General features: G+C 52.3%; 5 protein-coding genes across 5 annotated transcripts; 4 read left to right on the top strand and 1 right to left on the bottom strand.

Annotated features, from left to right (window-relative positions):
- Positions 1-2,886: 2,886 nt before the first annotated feature.
- Positions 2,887-6,224, top strand: BO95DRAFT_98018 (putative PHD finger and SET domain protein). Its single transcript, XM_025592357.1, has one exon. The coding sequence runs from the start codon at positions 3,346-3,348 to the stop codon at positions 6,106-6,108; it is 2,763 nt and encodes a 920-aa protein (XP_025443390.1). The 5' UTR covers positions 2,887-3,345; the 3' UTR covers positions 6,109-6,224.
- A 1,205-nt stretch (positions 6,225-7,429) lies between these two features.
- BO95DRAFT_452322 (nuclear transport factor 2 family protein) lies at positions 7,430-8,199 on the top strand (the record flags this gene model as incomplete). The annotated part of the gene is made up of 2 exons (XM_025588140.1): positions 7,430-7,616; positions 7,691-8,199. The coding sequence occupies 2 exons, from the start codon at positions 7,430-7,432 to the stop codon at positions 8,197-8,199; spliced, it is 696 nt and encodes a 231-aa protein (XP_025443389.1).
- A 277-nt stretch (positions 8,200-8,476) lies between these two features.
- Positions 8,477-10,058, top strand: BO95DRAFT_360342 (putative MFS monocarboxylate transporter; the record flags this gene model as incomplete). Its single annotated transcript, XM_025582478.1, has 4 exons — positions 8,477-8,654; positions 8,708-8,808; positions 8,866-9,228; positions 9,288-10,058. The coding sequence occupies 4 exons, from the start codon at positions 8,477-8,479 to the stop codon at positions 10,056-10,058; spliced, it is 1,413 nt and encodes a 470-aa protein (XP_025443388.1).
- Positions 10,059-10,475: 417 nt separating this feature from the next.
- On the top strand, positions 10,476-12,351 carry BO95DRAFT_494195 (CDC73 C-terminal domain-containing protein; the record flags this gene model as incomplete). Its single annotated transcript, XM_025590782.1, has 3 exons — positions 10,476-11,024; positions 11,169-11,279; positions 11,355-12,351. 3 exons carry the CDS (start codon positions 10,476-10,478, stop codon positions 12,129-12,131), a joined length of 1,437 nt encoding a protein of 478 aa, XP_025443387.1. The 3' UTR covers positions 12,132-12,351.
- A 2,573-nt stretch (positions 12,352-14,924) lies between these two features.
- On the bottom strand, positions 14,925-17,341 carry flbA (developmental regulator FlbA; the record flags this gene model as incomplete). The annotated part of the gene is made up of 4 exons (XM_025582481.1): positions 14,925-15,071; positions 15,130-15,317; positions 15,373-16,501; positions 16,586-17,341. 4 exons carry the CDS (start codon positions 17,339-17,341, stop codon positions 14,925-14,927), a joined length of 2,220 nt encoding a protein of 739 aa, XP_025443386.1.
- Between the last annotated feature and the right edge of the window lie 1,489 nt (positions 17,342-18,830).

Raw genomic sequence — 18,830 nt, 5'->3', positions numbered from 1 at the left:
CCAGAGACGCCGATGATAAATCATATCTTTAGAGGGAAGTCCGTAGCTGCTTGTTGGGAGGCAATAAAGCCGGTAGGGTAAGCTTGGGGGAGCGGTGGTTTCGCCACGCGCGGGCTGGACAGACTCACCCGTCAGCCCCTACAGGTAATGTATTTTACCCGCTACGGTTGGTAAATTATTGTCAACACAGCACCGCTCAGTCACCATGGTCACTGCAACGCTAGAAATTGTTCTTACCGGGGATGCTACGGATGCTGAGTGCTCTCCGGACTTACTTTTAAGGTCAGTTGGCTCTGCTCTATCGCATTATTCTGCAAGTCATGAGGTCCTTCCTCCCCTCTTTGCAGTCAGCTTGTGAGTCTGCTAACATGACTGCTATCTCAAACCATCAGAGAGTGGCTTCACCTCCATTGCACATGCCTCAACAATGACATTCAAAGGCTAGAGAGGTATTATAGGATCTAATTGGGCTGTGTAAAGCAATCTTAATCATCTTTCCGACACACTCCCTCTCACTCTCGCTCTCTTTTTCTCTCATCTATGCTTGTCTGCCTGGCTAGCTGGTAACGCTTGATACCAGCCCAGGTGCAAACCAACCCACCGCACCGGGTATGGGTAATCTATCAGTCATGAGAGGATATTTTTTTCCACACCTACGATTTTCCCTGCTCACAGACCATTCCATTTATTATTGCACTTCCCTTCCCTTTTCCTCTCCCCTTTTCTTTTTGCAACCGCCACCCTGAGTCCTATGACTGACCACACAGCCTTGCTGCTGGGACTTTCCGCCCATTCAAATATTGAATGGGACCCTGGCTCTTGTCAAGTACTCATGCCCTCTCCCACTACGATCACCACACTACTCACTCACTTTAACACCTCTACGCCTACCAACCCCAGCCCTGTCAATAGATGGGAATTTATCTGCCCTGTTCATCATTGACTGTCAGGCTAGCACATAGGAGTGCTTTTTGATCTCTGCTTCTGTTCACTGACCTTGCCCTTACGAGGAGGACCTTCCCTGCCATGGTTCATGGTCGGGTCTCCCGACCAAGCATGCAGCCGCTCGTCCCCTTTGCCGCCTTGAGTACCAACTTTACCACCACCACCACCATCACCACCACCTGCCGCACTGAGGACCAAGCACTTGATTGATCCTGTCTTGCTCATGACTTGCCTTTGCTCTACTGCTAACCATCCATTAAGACTAACACATTCTTCTTATTGACCAACCTAAAGCTTCATCCTTCCTGGGTTGACACCCCGGTCAAGGTCTACAGTTTACAGGGACAATTTTAGTCCCATCACGAACCATGATGGGCAACGCATGCATGAGTTGTCCCAGGGCGGTCGTTGGCCTGAATTACGACGGGCAGGTTGACCGACATTACTGTTGATAGCAGCTAAAATGATCCACATTCAGGTGCATTCGGGCTTCGTCGTCCCTTTCCTTCTCTCTTTCCTCTTTTCTTTTTCACCTTCACTCGCAATATGTTCCCTTTCAGCCCAGATCCCTTTTGTTTATGTGCTTCATTTCGTGGGAGAGATGGCCGGACGAGCTCGCTGGCTAATCCCCCTCCTTCCCATCTCTTTCATCAGAACTCTCTGCTCATATCTCAGATATGGATCATACACATTTCCCGTGTTCCTTCTTCCTCCTCTCCTCTTCCCGGGCTGATCTACTGAGTTCAATGCTCCGGCACCATTCCTCTTTCTGCCTGCCTCTCACATGATTTTCCTCCTTTCCCCCCGCGCTGTGTCAGAGACGGGGCTCGCCCGCCCGCGGCACCCGTCTCTTCCCTGATTGAGACTAGTGGGACTCTTTCCTACCGGGAACGACAAAGCGGGATTTCTCCACCTTGGTCGCTTCCAGGCAACCATGAATCTTGGCCTGAGAACTCAGGCTGGGAGCAGAAAGGCCGAGAGTCAGCCTGGAGAGAGACTCGAACTCGAGAGCTTCTTGGTCTGCCCGTGGCTCGACGTGGGTTCGTTTCCGGCCGCGCCCTCCCAAGCAACCTTGAACCTGTGCTTCCCTCCAAGGCTCCAAGGATGGGTGGGTTTTGGCTACAACTCCCCTTCTCTATCCCTCCCCCCCTCCCTCCCTGTCCCTCGTTCCAGCTTGCAATTCGTTCGTTGCTCGGACTGTCCGTCGTCGGATCTGTCCCTTACCCAAGTTATGCTCACCACTCATCACTAACAAATCAATTCTTCCCTTCCCCCCTCTTTCTGTCTGCCATCATTATCGACCCTCCCCCTCAACAAAAAAGGACACTAAGAAAGGACAAGTCTAGGAGGTCCAAATCGCGGATCAAAATAAAAGCAAAAGCAAGAACAGCGAAAAAAAAAGGGCACTGTTCGAGGACACCTACTCCAGCAACCCCCCCCCCCAAGTCACCATTGACACACTTTCCCACCCCCAGTCCTTGAAGCGGGTGGGAGAAAAAATTCCACGCCATTCCTTTTTCTGACCGGGTCTTCGACGCGCCGCTTGGATGGCCCATCCGTGGCTTTAGCCTCTCTCTCTCACACTCACTCTCGCTCTCTCTCTGTGTCTCTCTCGTTCTCTTGCTCGCTGCTCTTGCACTCCCTCCCTCGATCCACTCTCACTCACTCTCTTCCCTCTTCACTCTCGATCTCCCTTCCTCTTACCTACTACCTTTCACTCATCCACCGTCTCATTCCTTCTGAACTCTGCTTTTGACCTTTCTCTCATCTTAATTACCTTCTTCATACTAACTCTTCTCTCCCCTTTTGTCTTATCCTCATCTCCCCCTCGACTATTACTAAACGACGATTACCTTCACCGGGACCTCCTCACCACCTCGCCTCCATCTCTCGACCGTGTGTTCCAATTCTCGCCTCTTCTCCATGCGATTCGTGATCCGTCCGCCCTTCCATAGTCGTCGACTCCCAATCATCGATAGCCTTTCGCGTTCATACGGTCGCACGCGCCACCGACAATCACGACATCACTAACGCTTTCTTCGACACCCTTTCCCTTCGAAACTCGATCCGAGGCCTTCTTTCCAATTACCTTCCCTCCTTTAGCGCCGAAATCGTCTACCGTCGCTTGCAGCTGAGTCCTGCTTTGTGGGTCGTTGTTCGTGCTACTGTTGAATCGGGACATCGTGGACAGGTTCCTCTGCGCCCAAGTGGTTTCACCTTGGAGTGGTCCTTCTGCTGCTGCTTATAGTTGTGTGTGTATAGCTGAGGCCAGGAGAGCAGTCCGTGTTGTTGATATGCGTGTTGGTCTGTGATACAATACCACTACGAGCCGTTCGTCTACCCGAACAACCACCACCGCGTGTCTCTTGTTCAATCTGAGAGGGGGTACTCTGTCGGATTATGACAGATACCTCCCCACTCGCCATCACGCACCCCATCACGGACCCTTATCCGGTCACCGTCCCGCTGCACTCACCCGGCGTCAACGGCACCGTTTCCGACTCCATCGCCCCGGAAGAGGAGGAGCCGTATACCATCAAATGCATCTGCGCTTTTGAGGATGACGATGGGAACACGGTTTTCTGTGAAGGGTGCGAAACTTGGCAGCATATAGAGTGCTATTACCATGGTCGAGATGTGCCCGACGTGCATAACTGTGTCGATTGCGAGCCGCGTCATCTGGATGGGCGGCGTGCAACTGAACGGCAGAGACGTCTTAGGGAACAGAATGACGGCGGTGACCGGAAAACCAAACGATCTGGAAACAAGAGCCACAAGAAAAAGATCAAAGAACACGGTGATCAGGTAAATGGATTCCACCATCGGTCGGAATCCGCGGTGCGCGATCAGCCCGTTGCAAAGAAAGTCAAGACAAATCATCGTGCTTCGGGGTCCATTAGCTCTGTCTCGGGTGCTCCGGGTTTTCCACCTGATCCACGGAAACGGGCTGCAGCGTCCATGAGCCCCATAAAGACGGCTGGTCCAGCCATCCCCCTCTATTCGCACGAGTTCTTGCACCTCTATGATCATGATAACGATTATGCGAGTATGGACAGCAACTTGTTTGTCAACCTTCCCTTGGCCGCAGATCTGGCTTCCTGGGTAACAGAACCAACCGCTTTGGCCCGAGTTGCCAACGGGCGGTCCGCGCAGGATATCTTTACTTGGTCCGGGGCATCGCTTGACCGGTCGCGGTGGCCCACACTGTCAACTGAGTCTATCACAGAACCTAATATTGAACTGGAGGGGCAACACCCGACCTGGAAAGTGCTCAAGACCAAAGATCGTGTAGGAAAGGACGAAATCGTTGGGGAAATCACAGGTAAGATTGGTCTGCTGCGGGATTACTGTCTTGATCCCAGTAATCGCTGGCAGGAGCTCCGTCATCCGGAGCCTTTTGTCTTCTTTCATCCGCAGCTCCCGATCTATATCGACAGTCGCCATGAAGGAAGTGTTCTCCGCTACGTGCGGCGGTCTTGCCGTCCGAATGTGACGATGAAGACTTACATTACGAACCAGGTAGAATATCACTTCTGCTTTGTTGCAAAAGAAGATATTGCCCCTGATGCCGAGATTACTGCCATGTGGTATCTGGATCCTCAGCTGTTCGAATCAAGCAATGGTTTAGTCAAGCAAGAACCGAGTGATAATGTCCAAGACAATGCCGCCATCTGCATTAGCAATGTTCTCGCCCATTTTGGCGGCTGCGCTTGCGTTCCATCCTCGAACTGCTTGCTGGCCAGCGTAGATCGCCGGCGACACCCCAGATTATTGGACGCCAACATGAAACAGGCAGGCCTCAAACGGAAGAGACCTAGGACAAAACCAACCATTTCCCCCACCGCTAACAGTCGCGCTGGGAGTGAAACGACCAAGGCTATAGATGAGGATGATCAAGCCGACAGTCGATCTGCGTCAGGCTCTGTGCGCGGACAGACTCGCAGTCGCGATCTGACTCCCACGCTACAGACTCCGACCGAAAACTACTTGCTGGGAAACTCCGAGCTCTCTGCCCGCGAGAAGCGGAAAATCGCGGCAGCCGAGAAGAAGTTTCAGCAATTAGAGCAGGATCAGCAAGCAACCAACAAAAGGAAAAAGCGAGCTAGTGGTCAGTCAAGTCATGGTCGCGAGCGTCAATCGCACTCCCCACCGGCTGGTACTCTGCCTGGGCCGTTGCCTAGTGGACGTCATGGTTCTCCACGGAAGATGTCCAACAGCCATAGCATGCCTTCTGTCCAATCTCCACTCGGGCGCCCTCAATACGTGGACTCGGCAATTCAAACCGAGCCTGAAGCTCCTTTCGACGGGTTCTCTTCTTCGCCTTCGCCTCGACGACCTAACTTCGTACCATTAACTCAACGTTTGTTAAAACGATGCTATTCTGATCGTCTGCGCTTCGAAAAAAGCAGCCAATCTATGTCACCTTTAGTAAAACCAGTCAGACATCTGGACTCGCCCCCTGCATCTCTGAGCCCCCCTGGGGGTCTCTCACTTACAGCGTCGACCCCTAGTGCGTCAGGCGATAAAGACGATGCGGATATGAAGGACATGGATTCGCCTATTCTTTCATCGCTCTCGCAAGCTTATCCCGCACCGCTCGAGGCCTCGTCAACAGACCGAGGCATGGTCAAGCCTCCTTTACCACCTCCCTGGCCGTCAACAGCCGCTCACAATGCTCGAATACCGTTGAAAACGGTCAGCCAACGTCGTCCCGAACTTCATGTCCCTCTTCCTCCCACGTCCATCACCTCTAAAGCATCTGCCCCAAGCCCTGGGTCTGCACCTGTGTCGGCGTTATTATCTCCTTCGGGAGATGCACCTCCCCAACCTACATTGCCTGCCCTTGCTTCGTCGAGTGTGGTTGCTCCCAGCCCCGTAAAAAAGAAGCTCAGCCTGGGAGACTACATGATTCGACGTGGAACCAAGACAACGCCGTCGGTAGAGAAAACTCAGCTCCAGGCCACAGGGATGCTTCCACCAACCCCAGCCATGTCAGGACCCGTGGTTCGTGATAAGACGGCGGTCACTTCTAGTATGCCCATGCATAGCAATTCACCGGGGGAAATCGAAGCAATTAAGGGTGATGATCGACGCTCCCAAGATATGATGAAAGATTATCCTGGGCCTGCACCTGCCTCTCACTTGTCTTCACTGACGCAATGATGATTGGGCATTGGCATTGGATGACAGGCCTGTCACTTGTCTGGGTCACTGTGCTGTGCTATGCAACCATGTTTTTTTGCTGATTTTATGTCTATTTTCTTTCGACCTGTAAAGGATGGGATTATTGGGCGTTCTATGGGTGCCCTTCTGTTTTCTAACTGGCGTATCAGGCGTGTTGGAATGGGAGCGGGATAGGTAAATACTTTTGGGACTGGGATGGGCAAAGGATATCATGGATGGGTTCAGGCCGACCTACACTATTAGGTCAATGATCTGCAGCACTCGCTTCACGATTGTCTTTATCACTATTTTTTTGCTCTTTTTGTTCTTTTCTTTTCCATTTCTTTTTCTTCACTCTTCTTATCTTTTTTTTTCTCCTCTTTTATTATTAGGAATACTTGTGCCCAGGACATTGGGACTGACGACTCTTAATTGGGGTTGCTAATGAGGAATGAGAGCGTCTTTGATTGCTTTCACATGTTGTTGCTATTGTAGTTATCAGTACGAGATATGCTTGGTCAGTTCCTGAGGGTCTCGGGGTGGATGCTGCCTTTGCCTTGCTCCAGCACATCGCCTCTTTTCCCTGCTAGTCGACTCCTGAGCATCCACCTGTCAACCACTTCATTATTATTGAAGCCAGGCAACAGGCAACCAGCCAACCAGCCAACCAGCCAACGAGGCGGATAATACTAATTCCATCCTCTTACAGTTACGTCTAGACTATCCTGCAAAAACTTTTTCCGCCTGGACACCCCGTCCTTGGCCAGACTGTTGAGGCATGGCCCGCTTATCATTGACACGAGGAGAAAAGGAGTTGATGACGTCTGTCGGCTGCTAAGAATGATATCTGAGGATGGACCCGATCTCGTGAGAAATCGTGCAAGGACTATGGGCGCTGTCTATGGCGAAGCTAACAGTGTACGTATGTATACAAAGCTGAGATCGCAGAGATTGTACGGGGTTCGTTCCATGCCAGCCTCCCCATGGCCGCTCTCAAAGTGCTGAATTGGTCGGCCTACACCCTCAGAAAACCATACTGTGCAGTACCTAGTAATCCAGCAATTGGGCTCCAGACAGTCTCAGCGAACCACAGGCTCGCAAGCTCCACCGACCATGGCCGAGGTTGCCTGATGCAATGGGATGACATCAAGAGACGGATTCAGATGATGACGCGGGCCGAATCGAGGCTTATCGGAAGACAGAGAGGCAAGAATAGAAGGCAACAGCCATCACAAGCAGATCTACATAAATAGGGATGTGATCTCTGGGGATTGATCGTTCGAATGCGATAGACAAAACCCCAGCTACCGATATATCCACCATGGTCGTCAACATCACCGCCGAAGATCCCCAGCCCACCATCCACAGCCACATCAATGGCACCACCAACGAGATCCTCGATCGGCTCTGCGTGACCGAGCTTCTCAAAGGCTGGCCGATATATCGAGACGCCTCCGAATGGGCCCATTACCGTAACTGCTTCGCCGAGCAGGCGTACATCTTCACAAGTCCGTTCCACCCCCTTCCATTCCATTTCCTTTCCGGTTCGGTCCAGCAAAATTAATCTGTCTTGGGTCTGTAGCCTGGAGCGGCGGTATGCCCATCGATGAATTCATCGAAGTCTCCAAGAAGGGCCGGCGCAATGGGGACCACATCATGCACCGCGAGAACGGCACCCTCGTCGAGCTCAACCCGGCGACCGGCCGCGCCGTGGGCAAGATGAAGGCCACCATCACCCAGCGCTTCGACTTCAAGGGGTTGGAGTGTGACGTCGAATGCGACTGTCGCTTTATCATGTGGTGCCAGAAGGATCCGGCGGGCTGGAAGGTGCACTACAAGCGTCTGTTCTACGAGAAGGACAAGATCCTGCCCGTCGACGGCAAGAATGTCCCCGAATTTTCGGCGGAGGAATTGGCGCCGTACCCTTATGGGTATCGGTATCTGGGCGCGGCGCAGGCCCGGCTGGGCCATAAGATCAAGCTGGACTTGCCGACGATGGAGGATAATGAGAAGTTCCGCGGCATGTACGAGGCCATGGAAAAGTGGCTGAGAGGGGAGGACATCAAGGAGACGTTGGGGATTCCGCTGTGACTGCTGCGATTGACTGTGATGGAGGAGGTTTTTTTTAGGGTGTGGATGGTTTGGCTCTTGTGTGTGGTGATTTAGGCGCATTTCCTTTCAATGGATGTTGGGTCTCTTTGCTTAATTGCAGCCAACCTGCATGAATTAATAATGAGTCACGAGTCTTGTATATGAAGTTTGTTGTTGCAGATCCTCATTGATAGCATTGCGGGGTATATTCCTCTGCTTTCCTTTCCTTCCCTCACTTCCTTGTCATTTACCCCAACTTCGCTCCATCCTGATTTCCATGGCTTCCTACACACTGGAGAATGTTCAATCCCGATCACATCGAAGACCTTCTATCGATCAGATTCGATCGAGGGCTTCGATGGAACTTGAACAACCGTTGCTGCCACCGGTCGACCAAGGCAGAGGAGCATGGCTGACCCTAGCATCCTGCTGTCTTATCCAACTTCCAGTGTGGGGTATGCTTCGTTCTCGAATGGGAAGAAGCTGTTTACTGAGCTCTCTGCTGCAGGGTTCTCCCTTGTCTCCGGTCTTTTCCAAGAATATTTCAAAACTCACGATGAACTTGAAGGAGGCACTGGAGGTTTGGCGATTGTGAGAACCACATCGACGGTAGGAGTATAACCCTCAGCATCACCCATGGAACCGCCTGATGAAGATGTCGCGTAGGGAATTCTTTACCTGTTATCGCCTATCAGTTTTACCCTCCTGACCCGCTACCCTCATATGCAGAGATACTGTGCTCCGGTTGGCCTGGTTCTCAGCGTCGGAGGGTCGTTACTGTCATCCTTCGCCCATACTGTCTGGCAATTGATAGCCACCCAAGGCATCCTCTGTGGACTGGGGAACGGCCTCGTCTTCAGCCCAACAACGCTCCTTCTCGACCAGTGGTTCATTCGCCGCAAGGGCCTTGCATATGGCATCATGTGGGCCGGCAAAAGCGTCTGCGGCGTGGCTTTGCCCTTCTTGACAAGCGCTGCACTGGATCGATACGGAGCGAGAACCACCTTACGAGCCTGGACAGTTATCACGGTGGGGAGAACACCAACCATGCTAATTCTGAGGCCCTAGTCTGACCTAACATGATACAGCTTTTCACGACTTCGATAGCACTTCCCTTCATCAAGCCCCGAGTTCCTCCCGCGGTGTCCACGTCGCCTCAGCCTCTCAACCTCGCGTTCCTAAAGTTGCTCACGTTCTGGACACTGGAGCTCGGAAACATCATCCAGAGTCTTGGATACTTTCTCCCGAGTACCTACCTCCCATCTTACTCGACAACGGCAGCCGGGCTATCTGAAACGACCGGAACCTTCCTTCTGGCTCTGTTCAATGCCACCTCCATCGTTGGAGGCATCGTTCTAGGCTCCATGTGCGACCGCTTCGCCGTCTCCAACATCATGCTGCTGTCGTCGATGGGCTCGGGGCTATCGGTGTTGTTATTCTGGGGACTTTCTGCCACTGCCACAAACCACCTGTCTTCTTCCTCCGAGCATCTGCAGGCTCCTACAGCGCTCGCCCTGTTGACGGTTTTCTCGATCACCTACGGCTTCTTTGCCGGAGGGTTCAGTTCCACCTGGTCCGGAGTCCTGGCGAAGATTAAGCGGGAGATGCCCTCGTTGGAGACGGGGCTGGTCTTTGGGCTTTTGGCCGGGGGTAGGGGGATTGGGAGTGTGATCAGCGGGCCGCTCAGTGAGAAGTTGATGCAGAGAGGTCCTGTTGCTAGTGTTCATGGTGGAGTGAGCACGGGGTATGCGACTGATTACGGAGCAGTGATTTTGTTCACAGGAGTCACTGCTCTGTTGGGAGGTTGGAGCTGGTTTTGGAGCTGGATGAGGAAACTCGGGAGTGATATGCAGTCTTGAGTACCTTAGTTTATGTTTTGGAAATGAAACTGTACCTACCTAGAGTCTGAGTAACTCATACTTCACAAAGTGAGAGACAGCAGTGGGCCTGCCAGTTGGCCAGGCCCCAACCAACTTCCGGGGATAAAATCACGTGGTCCGCGCGCGCATCGAGGAAGTCGCTCTCAACTGAAGCTTCCTGCAACCACCAAGCTGCCCTGTAACACCTCCCCTTTTCCTCTTCTCCTCAATTCCCCAAGCACCCCGAGCGGTGACAATCTCCCTCAATCCTGACTCGGAACTCTGGTCTTCGCTCCAATATTGCGGTGAATTCCAGCTAACCTCGCCCATCCTCTTGACCTCATAAACTACACACCACTACACACCACACCACAAATCACACTCCCCGGAAGGACCATTGGGAGACCGACACCCACGATGGCCACCAATTCATCACCCAGCATAGACCCCCTTCTCGCCCTCCGCCAATCCCTCCTCTCCAACAACCCCCCACGACCGACAACCTCCTCCCCGACCCACCCACCCACCGACACCGAAACCGACCTCGATCTCGCCAAAGCCACCCACCTGTACTTCCCGCATACCCCGAGCAGCAGCAGCAGCAGCAGCCCCCAGACCATCCCCCTCAACACCCCGACGCGCTTCGTCTCCAGCACGACAGGCGAGGCCGTCGACCTGCGCAGTATCTTCTTCGCGTGGCTGAAGAAGGACGTTGCGATCCCGGAGTATATCGCCGAAGCGGAGGGGCTGAACCAGGCCCTCAAGGAGAAGCGGAAGGATGACCCCGAGCAGCCTGAAGAAAAGGTCCAGAATCTGGTGTTCGTCGAGCGACTCGATCTCCTGACGTGGCTGGAGGGCGCGTCCGAGGATAGTGAGTACATCAAGCCTCTCGAAGGCGAGGCCGCTGCCAAGGCGGCCGCGGCCGTGGCAATGGCTGCTGCTACAGCTGCCGCTGCCGCTGCGGGCGTGGAGAGTAGCGTTGGTGCGCAGGCTCAGGCGTCGGCCAATATTGCTTCGGGGGCGGCCGGGGGTGTTGCTACGGTGCCGAGTGGGAGCGGTGCTGGTGCGACGGGAGGGGCTGCTGCGGCTGCGGCGTCCGGGGGTGCTCAGCAGCACGGTAGTCGGGCGGCCAAGGTGATTGATCCGAGGCTACAGGAGATTTACAATGGGGAGAGGAAGATGGGGGATCGGAATAGTGTGTTGAGGGGGATTAAGCCGACGGTGAGTTTCAATCCCTCTGAAGGTCCCCTGTGGGTGGGTTTACGTATAAGATGCTAATCATTCTTGGGGGTTCAGGACTTTTCCCATGTGCGCAAAACCGCAGAAACCATCTTGGGTCGGAACCGGTCGTCACGAACGGGTCAATATCCCGCGGGTGTCACCAAGCCTGGCAGCAAGCCGACCTCCTCCTCCTCTTCTTCTATGGTGCCGGTGCCCGCGCCGTCCGCCGGTCTCTCGCAACCCCGAAGCAGCAAGAGCAGCTCCAAGACGCAGGATCCGATCATCCTGCTGTCGCCTTCCGCATCGTCTCTTATCCGCATGTCCAATGTGCGCTCATTCCTCGAGGAGGGCGTCTTCATTCCGCCCGATCACCCCACGCTGGCGACGGGGACGAACAGCAACATTCTCTATATCAATCGACCCCTGCGCATCCAAGGCAGCTCCTCTAATACCCCTCTCCCTCACTCCAGGTCCAGCGCGTCCTCCTCCGGCTCTCGCAAGCCCACTCGCTTCATCCTGGTGGACAGCACCGCCAACTTCCGGCCGGATTACTGGAACCGCCTGGTGGCCGTCTTCACCACGGGTCAAACCTGGCAGTTCAAATCTTACAAGTGGTCTTCTCCGCCCGAGCTGTTCAAACACGCCACGGGTGTCTATGTGGGCTGGCGCGGGGAGGACAGTCCGCGCGAGGTCCGCAATTGGGGTCGTGGGGTCCAGAGCTTCTCGGTCGAGAGATGGGACGAGAAGGGCGGGGTGAACGGGTCCGGGCGGTGGAGAGATCGCGAGGTCGTCGAGGGCATTTGGTCCGCAATTGAGGAAGGCATGCGACTGAGAGGCTGGGCGGGCAAGTAAACCTGAAGTAGCCGGTTGTATCTTTCTGGATATGCTTGGGGGAGGGGCGGTTGTTCTGTCAGTGAACATTATCTTCACTCGATCTTCTTCAGGGGGGTTCCCTCGATTGTGGGATGTGCTGGTGTGGGGTGGGCAGTTGCGCCGATGGATCGGTGGACTGATGGACTGATGAACAGGCGCGAAGAATGATATCTTGAAACCAAGGACGTTTCACCCTGTTCCTCTTGACTCGTTTTGGAGGAGTTGTCTGATGATGTCTCGGGTTGAAGGAGATCCTCCAACCCTGTGAGTTCAGTCCAGTCACTGACTCGAGTCATGAGTCAAGTCTCCAGCCATCTCTTCATCTATACAAGCCGTCCATCCAGCCACCTGTCACACACAAACACACATCACCACCACCACCCTCACCGAGAGAACTCCATCTGAAACAAATCCACCCAACCTACTCCCCCTCCACTCTCCTTCAACATCCAAATTTCTTGGATGATGTGTATACATACACCCGTATTCTTCCCTCCCCCCCCCTTTTCTCATCTGCCAGCTCTGATACTATTTCTATTCTTGGGATTATGCTACGAAGGGCGTAATGGTAATATCTACTTTTTGGGCTTGGGGCGTTTCTTGTTGTTTTCTGGCTCGCGACCCCAACTTCCTGGTTTCCTGTAGTCAGTCTTCTGGACATTGACTGTGCTGTTACTGTACCCTTCACCCTACCTTACCTGTTTACATTTCAGCATGAATAGAAACTCAGGGATTCTATGCTATCCCACGCTGCCCGGTGGCACTAGACATCTATCCGACCCCAGATCCCAGCATGGAGCACACAAGTTTGTCACCGCCCAGATCATGATATCTGAAGGGTTTCTGTCGAGTACGGCGAGTACAATCCCCGATTCTCGATCATCGAATTTGAATTTGCGAAGTCAAGGGGGTCTGTCTCTCTCATACATACTCCCACCCTCTGATCTCAGACCATTCCTCCCAAATCCACCAAGGGTATGGGTATACCATACCCCCTTGAGCTCTGCGGCAGAAGTCAGTACACATTGCGCTCCGTGACACTTCTCACGCAACAAACACCTCACCATGGGTCTCTCCCCCCGCCTGTCAAGGGAAGACACACTTAGTTTTAGTTACCCCTCGGCACAGCAGAGCAGCAGCGTAAGCGAGCATAACACGGGATGGGATAGCTGACTAAGCAGGCGCCTCGCCTCTTGCACAAAGGTGACGATTCCCCCCCTCCAACCTCTGATCAACTAAAATGGTTGACTCATGTCCGTGTCCCAGCGCCAGTATACAATGTCGGTAAGGTAGCACCATCTCCCCTCAAAGAAAACCAAATATCATCATCGTCGCGGAGGGTCATGTGAAGGCGCAGAAAGAGGGTACAACCACAACCATAACCGAACCAAAACAAAGTACTGTACTAATATTCAAAGAGGTGAATCGGTCACGCCCCCCTGTGCGTCCCCCTGCCTTGTGCGGTCCCCCCCCCCCCTTCCCTCCCCTCCCCCTGCACCCTCGTGCAGAGGAAAACCACGTGCTGGCCATGTGGCATGTGGTGTTTGTTGCTTTTATTCATGGATGTATGTGCGGTACTTGGTTTTCTTCCAACGTCCTTCTTTTCCCTCCCATCGCCATCGCCTTATTCCTTTATCCTACATGGATGTCGGTTCCGCGTTGGAGGGGAATGGGTGTGCTACCGTTGGTTCTTACTGTTGGTTCTTCTTTACTTTGACGAGGGTGGTTGTTCATAACGGTTGGTGATGCTCACGAATGATTTCATCTTAGAATGATTCTTGAATTATTATGGGTTCATATCGAGGAGCGCAAGGTGAACTACAAGAAAAATCAAGAATAAATAGTAATGAATTGTTATTCAATAGAAGTTCTTGGGTCTCAGGCCCAGACTTGAATCAGAACATGGCACACATGTACATACACACACATAACTCACTCGCTGGATATGGCGCAGAAAACAAAAAGTTAACCCATGAAAATGCAGATCAGATATGCTATCGATGATGCAGGCAAAAAATAGGTCAAGTCAAACTCAACTGCACAAATTATCAAAGTAAAGGGAAAAGGACATATGGCGGCATACACACACATAAATCAATAAGTCAGTCAATCAATCAGATTTATCACCAAGTAGAAAAAGAAGTGTGCACGAAAATGCATCGATGCCTGAGAAAAGAAGAAATATGGGGGTAAAAAACGCCTCTCTAATGCTGGAATGCTGGAATACTAGCGGTGTGTTTCAGCCTTCCCTTCTTCAAGTCCGACAGAAAAAAAAACATAAAAAGGGGTAAAGGAAACAAAGACAAAGGAAATTTGATTAAGAGAACAGAAATTCGGGTCCCAGCATCTATCACATGATCCATTGATCGTAAAAACATTTTTTTCCACTCATCGTTCGTGATGAACGAATCATTTCGAGTGATCTGGTTGCCAAAGAAGAACTCTCCACGTCCATTCTGAATTGGACACAGGCTCTCATGCAGTGAAGTAAAGAAAAGTCGGAGACGCATAACGTGTAATCATGTCGTGTCAAGTCAAATGTTCGGAAGCAGACCCCAAGTACAACAGGAGTCACTTTTGCTGGTCGGTCAACGTCGCGCTAGACCGCGCCGACTCAGAATTCATAAGGTCTGGCGGTGTCTCGGAGCACACTAGACTTCAAGGTCTCGGTGGATTCCTCGCTTGGAGATATTCCAATACAAGCTGGTGTTGATCCCAATGATGAGGTAGTGATTAGTGTAGCCCCACGTTGGTCCATTTTCAAGGTTCGACTCATGGGCGCGCCGAGCGGCTTGCCGAACGCTCCGGTACCGGAGCCGGAGTTGGAGAGTAAGACCGCGGGGCACCAATCAAGTCCACATCGTGCTCCTGAAGGATACTAGCACACTTGGGATCGCGAAGGAACTTGGGAACCGAGTCCTACGGAATGTTAGAATTGATTGGTGAAGAATAAGTATCGTTTCCGGTGTGAACTTACACTTGACATCAACTTGAAAACCGACGTTTGAGCCATTTCGAACAAATGTACCACCTCTTGAAGACTCTTGAGCATGGACTCGTCGTCACCCACGGCCTTGGTCATGCGGCTGGCAAGGCTGTTGCGCAGGGCGTGATCAATGTTCAGCTCACAAGGCGAGCCAGGGGCCAAGAACGCGTTGTACAGACCTGCACAGATTAGTATCATCAATCAAGAAAGACCTGTCTCCGAGAAATAGCTTACCGTATGCCGCAGCCAAAGTCTCCCGTACCGAGTCCGGCCTCCGGAATGTGCCGACCTTCTCCGCCTTGTGGTAAGCCGACGTAAACTCGGACACGTCGAGGTAGAAAGACAGGTTTTCTTCGCAGAGTGAAAAGCGCAGGAATTCGCGGAAAAGGAGTCGTAGAGCTGGATCGTGTAGAATGTGGTTCAACCGGGCGTTGTTCGAGTCTCGTGGGATACCCCGACTGTCGTACATCGAAGTGTCACGAGCCTTGTCCCGTGCAATCCAGCCACATACCCTCTGACCCCGTTCGGTGATTCCATAGATGGCATTCTTGGAAGGTTGAAAAGTGGCTATCGAGTCGTCGGGCAGAGTGATGAACTGGTCTTCTTGCAGCATCATGATTAAACCGTACTTGACGAAAAGCTCGGCAATGAGGACGGTTTCCCGACGCTCAATTGTCGTCGAACAATCCATCAACCAGTCGACCGCTGCCTTTCCTGTAAAAGTGTTGGAAACAATCTTGTCCTTGATCTTGCGCTCCTTGGCCATCTTCACGCCCACCAATCCGTTCGAATAGTCACTCAATGAATCGGAATCGGAGGTCGAAATGCTGCTCTTGACATTAGGGCCATCCTGCCCAGCGAACCGGCGGAAAATCACTTCGATGGTCGCTCGATCGTGGGACAGCTTGTCGGTCTCGGAATCGCGCTCCAGGTTGACAAGTTGCATTGTGTTGCGCGGCGATTCCAGAACATCGATCACATGGCGCGCAGTGATACCATTGCGCTGACAGAATCTCTGGAGGATGTTGATGCCCTTGGGTGTGAGCTGGTACAATGCGCCCTTGAGAGGGAACAACTGCGATGCCTTTCCGTCTACAGACTCAATGAAGCGAGCGTCCACGAAGCGCTGACATACTGAGCGAGCCATTTCCTTTGCCATGGAGAATGTGGTGGTTGTGGTGGTAGTCACGATACGGGAGGGGTCCTTGGGGTCTGGCATGCGGTTGGATTGGGAAAATTTGAGAGATCCCAGGTTGTTGATGGCCTCTTCTGAAGTAAACGAGTGATCATATTTGGTGAATCGTACCCGATGCGAATCCAACTTCAAACTGACCATCAGGGTCGAGAACAAGTCCATGAAATCCTGCAAAGATTGCCGGTTAATCTCTTGGTCAATTGCTTGAACGCTCTGTCAACCACTTAGCGCGCATTCTGCAAGAAAGCTTACCTTGGTGAACGGACGATCATCCTCCGTCATACGCAACAGTCTCGAAGATGTCTGATGCATTTTGGCGGGAGGTTCGGGACTTTCAATCTCCGGTAATTGCTGGAGGGGGGAAGGGATACGCTGGATAGTGTGACGTCGTCTATCGACGGAAGTCGTCGCCTGATCAGTCACAGCGGGGAAAACGCGGTTGGTGACGGAATCAATGGGCGCAGGGCTGGATTGTTCGCTGCTAGCACTGCTATCCGACAATGGCGGGGTCAAAGGTGTAGCACCAGGCAGTTCACTGATGCTGACCTGCGAAGCCTTGCGCGAGTGCTTGGAAAGACTTCCAGAAGATGCAGAAGGCCTAAGCGGATAATTGGGGCCTCCGATGGCAGATAAATTGGCGAGAGCACTGGAAGTCTTCTCTCGGGCCAACGCAGCAAATGAGCGACGATTGCGACGAGAAATTGATCCGATTACCGAGCCAGTGAAACCTGTTGAGAAGGGGTTGGTGACGGAAGACGAGGCAGCGGCGGAGGAAGTTGTGCTGGTGGTTGTGGTGGCGGAATGGGAATGGGCGGGAACTGCGGCGGGCGCGGAGTTCTGAAGAGCAGCAGCAGAAGCAGCAGAAGTAAAGGAGGAAGTGCGATTGTGGTCCGGGGAGGAGGGAACCGGAATAGGTACGGCAGAAGATCGGGAAGGCTGAGGGTAATGAAGGTGTGAGGAAGGAGGAGGAGAGCCTTGGTTGAAAGGGACGGAGGATATGGTTGGCATTGAATAGTGCGAACCAGGCGAGTGGGAGGAGAAGAAGAGGGGGAGGGGGTTGTATGTATCTATGTAAGGTTGGAGCAGGAGAGAAAAAAAAATCAGGAAAAAAAATTAACAAAAAAAAAAAGAATGGAAAAAAGGAATGGAAAAGGAAAGGGAGGAAAAAAGAGGGTCAAGGGCAAAAAGAAGGGGGGAGGGTGGGAGAGAAGAAGTGTGTGTGTGTGAGTGAGGAAAGAAAAGGTGGAGGGGTGTGGGTGTGGCTTCTCTTCTGAATAAGGAAGAGAAAACAGAATATTATTATTTTCTCCAAGGAGATTTTTTTTTAAATAAATTCATGAAACAAAAATGCCAAATCTTCGAAAGATAAATTTCAAGATCTTTTCTTTTTTCTTGTTTCTGATCTTTTCGATTCTTTTAGGAAATCAATGGCTTGGCTTTTAGGCAGGTATCAGTACCAGCAGTCAAAACATTACTCACTTTTCAAAGTGGGAAAGGAGTACAAGGAAAAAAGTGAATGTGACTGATAGGTCCCTTACAGTTCAAAGAGAGAGGAGGAGAAGAAGAGTAAAGAAGTGAGCAGAGAAAACAGGGAAGAAGAAGGGTAAAAGAGTAAAAGTGAGAGTAAGCGTAGTTAGTAGGAAGTAGTAAGGAGTTAGTAACTGCTAAGGTAAGTAGTTAACTACAGTACGTACTTTAGTTAGTAGTTGGTAGTTGTAACCTTAGCAGCGCAGCAACAGCAGCAGAAGAATAGCGAGATGGCGCACGCAAGAGAAGAATGGGCAAGAAGGACCCCAGGCCCAGGGGTGTGAAGAATCAGGCCTGTCAGTCTTTGACCCACTGTGCACGCGGACGGTTTCATGCACCAGACAACGTGGGCCAAGGGCAAAGGTGGATGGATCGTCCTTTGGGGCGATCAGAAAGTGAGCCAGCCAGTCCACCTCCTCCGCCGCCCTTCCCTGCAGAGTCCGTCGTCCTGAACCCGTCCAGTACCAGTCTTTCACATACCTTACCTACCCGCTGTGACGGCAGTCGCCGGAAAAAGCAATACCACCGATTGCTTACTGCTGTGGTATTTTTTTATGCTTCATTACAGACACAGCTAGCAATGGAATAATTAGATGGCAAAGAGACTGCGCAGGGTTTGTTACCCCGGTTCCCATTCCTCATTATCACTCCAAATGGTGGTGGTGATGACACTGCTGCAAGGAGGATCCTTGAATGCTTCCCCTCCCCTCGGGGCCATGAGAGACAGTCAATCGGAGTCGGAGTCCTCCGTCCGTATGATGGCCAGCTCATGGATGACCCTCTCCCAGCAATTAAGTTACCAGTCACGTACCATACAGTTCGAATACCCGCTACCCGCCTTTCGACCTTCAGCTCAAGCGCTGGGAAGCAACGTCGGATGATCATCGGTTTCACATAGATATCCCCAGTTTCTGAGAGTCCCAGGCATGTACACTAATTCCGGGGACAATTGGCTTCAGATCGATCAGTA

This window comes from Aspergillus brunneoviolaceus, assembly GCF_003184695.1.
Source record: "Aspergillus brunneoviolaceus CBS 621.78 unplaced genomic scaffold BO95scaffold_25, whole genome shotgun sequence".
In the NCBI taxonomy this organism is placed as follows: domain Eukaryota; kingdom Fungi; phylum Ascomycota; class Eurotiomycetes; order Eurotiales; family Aspergillaceae; genus Aspergillus; species Aspergillus brunneoviolaceus.
Note: the sequence above shows the minus strand (reverse complement) of the source record. Positions and strands in the feature narration are given on the sequence as shown.

What these genes read in the sequence shown, in the direction of transcription:
- BO95DRAFT_98018 (XM_025592357.1), top strand. Translation starts at nt 3,346, where the DNA reads ATGACAGATACCTCCCCACTCGCCATCACGCACCCCATCACGGACCCT.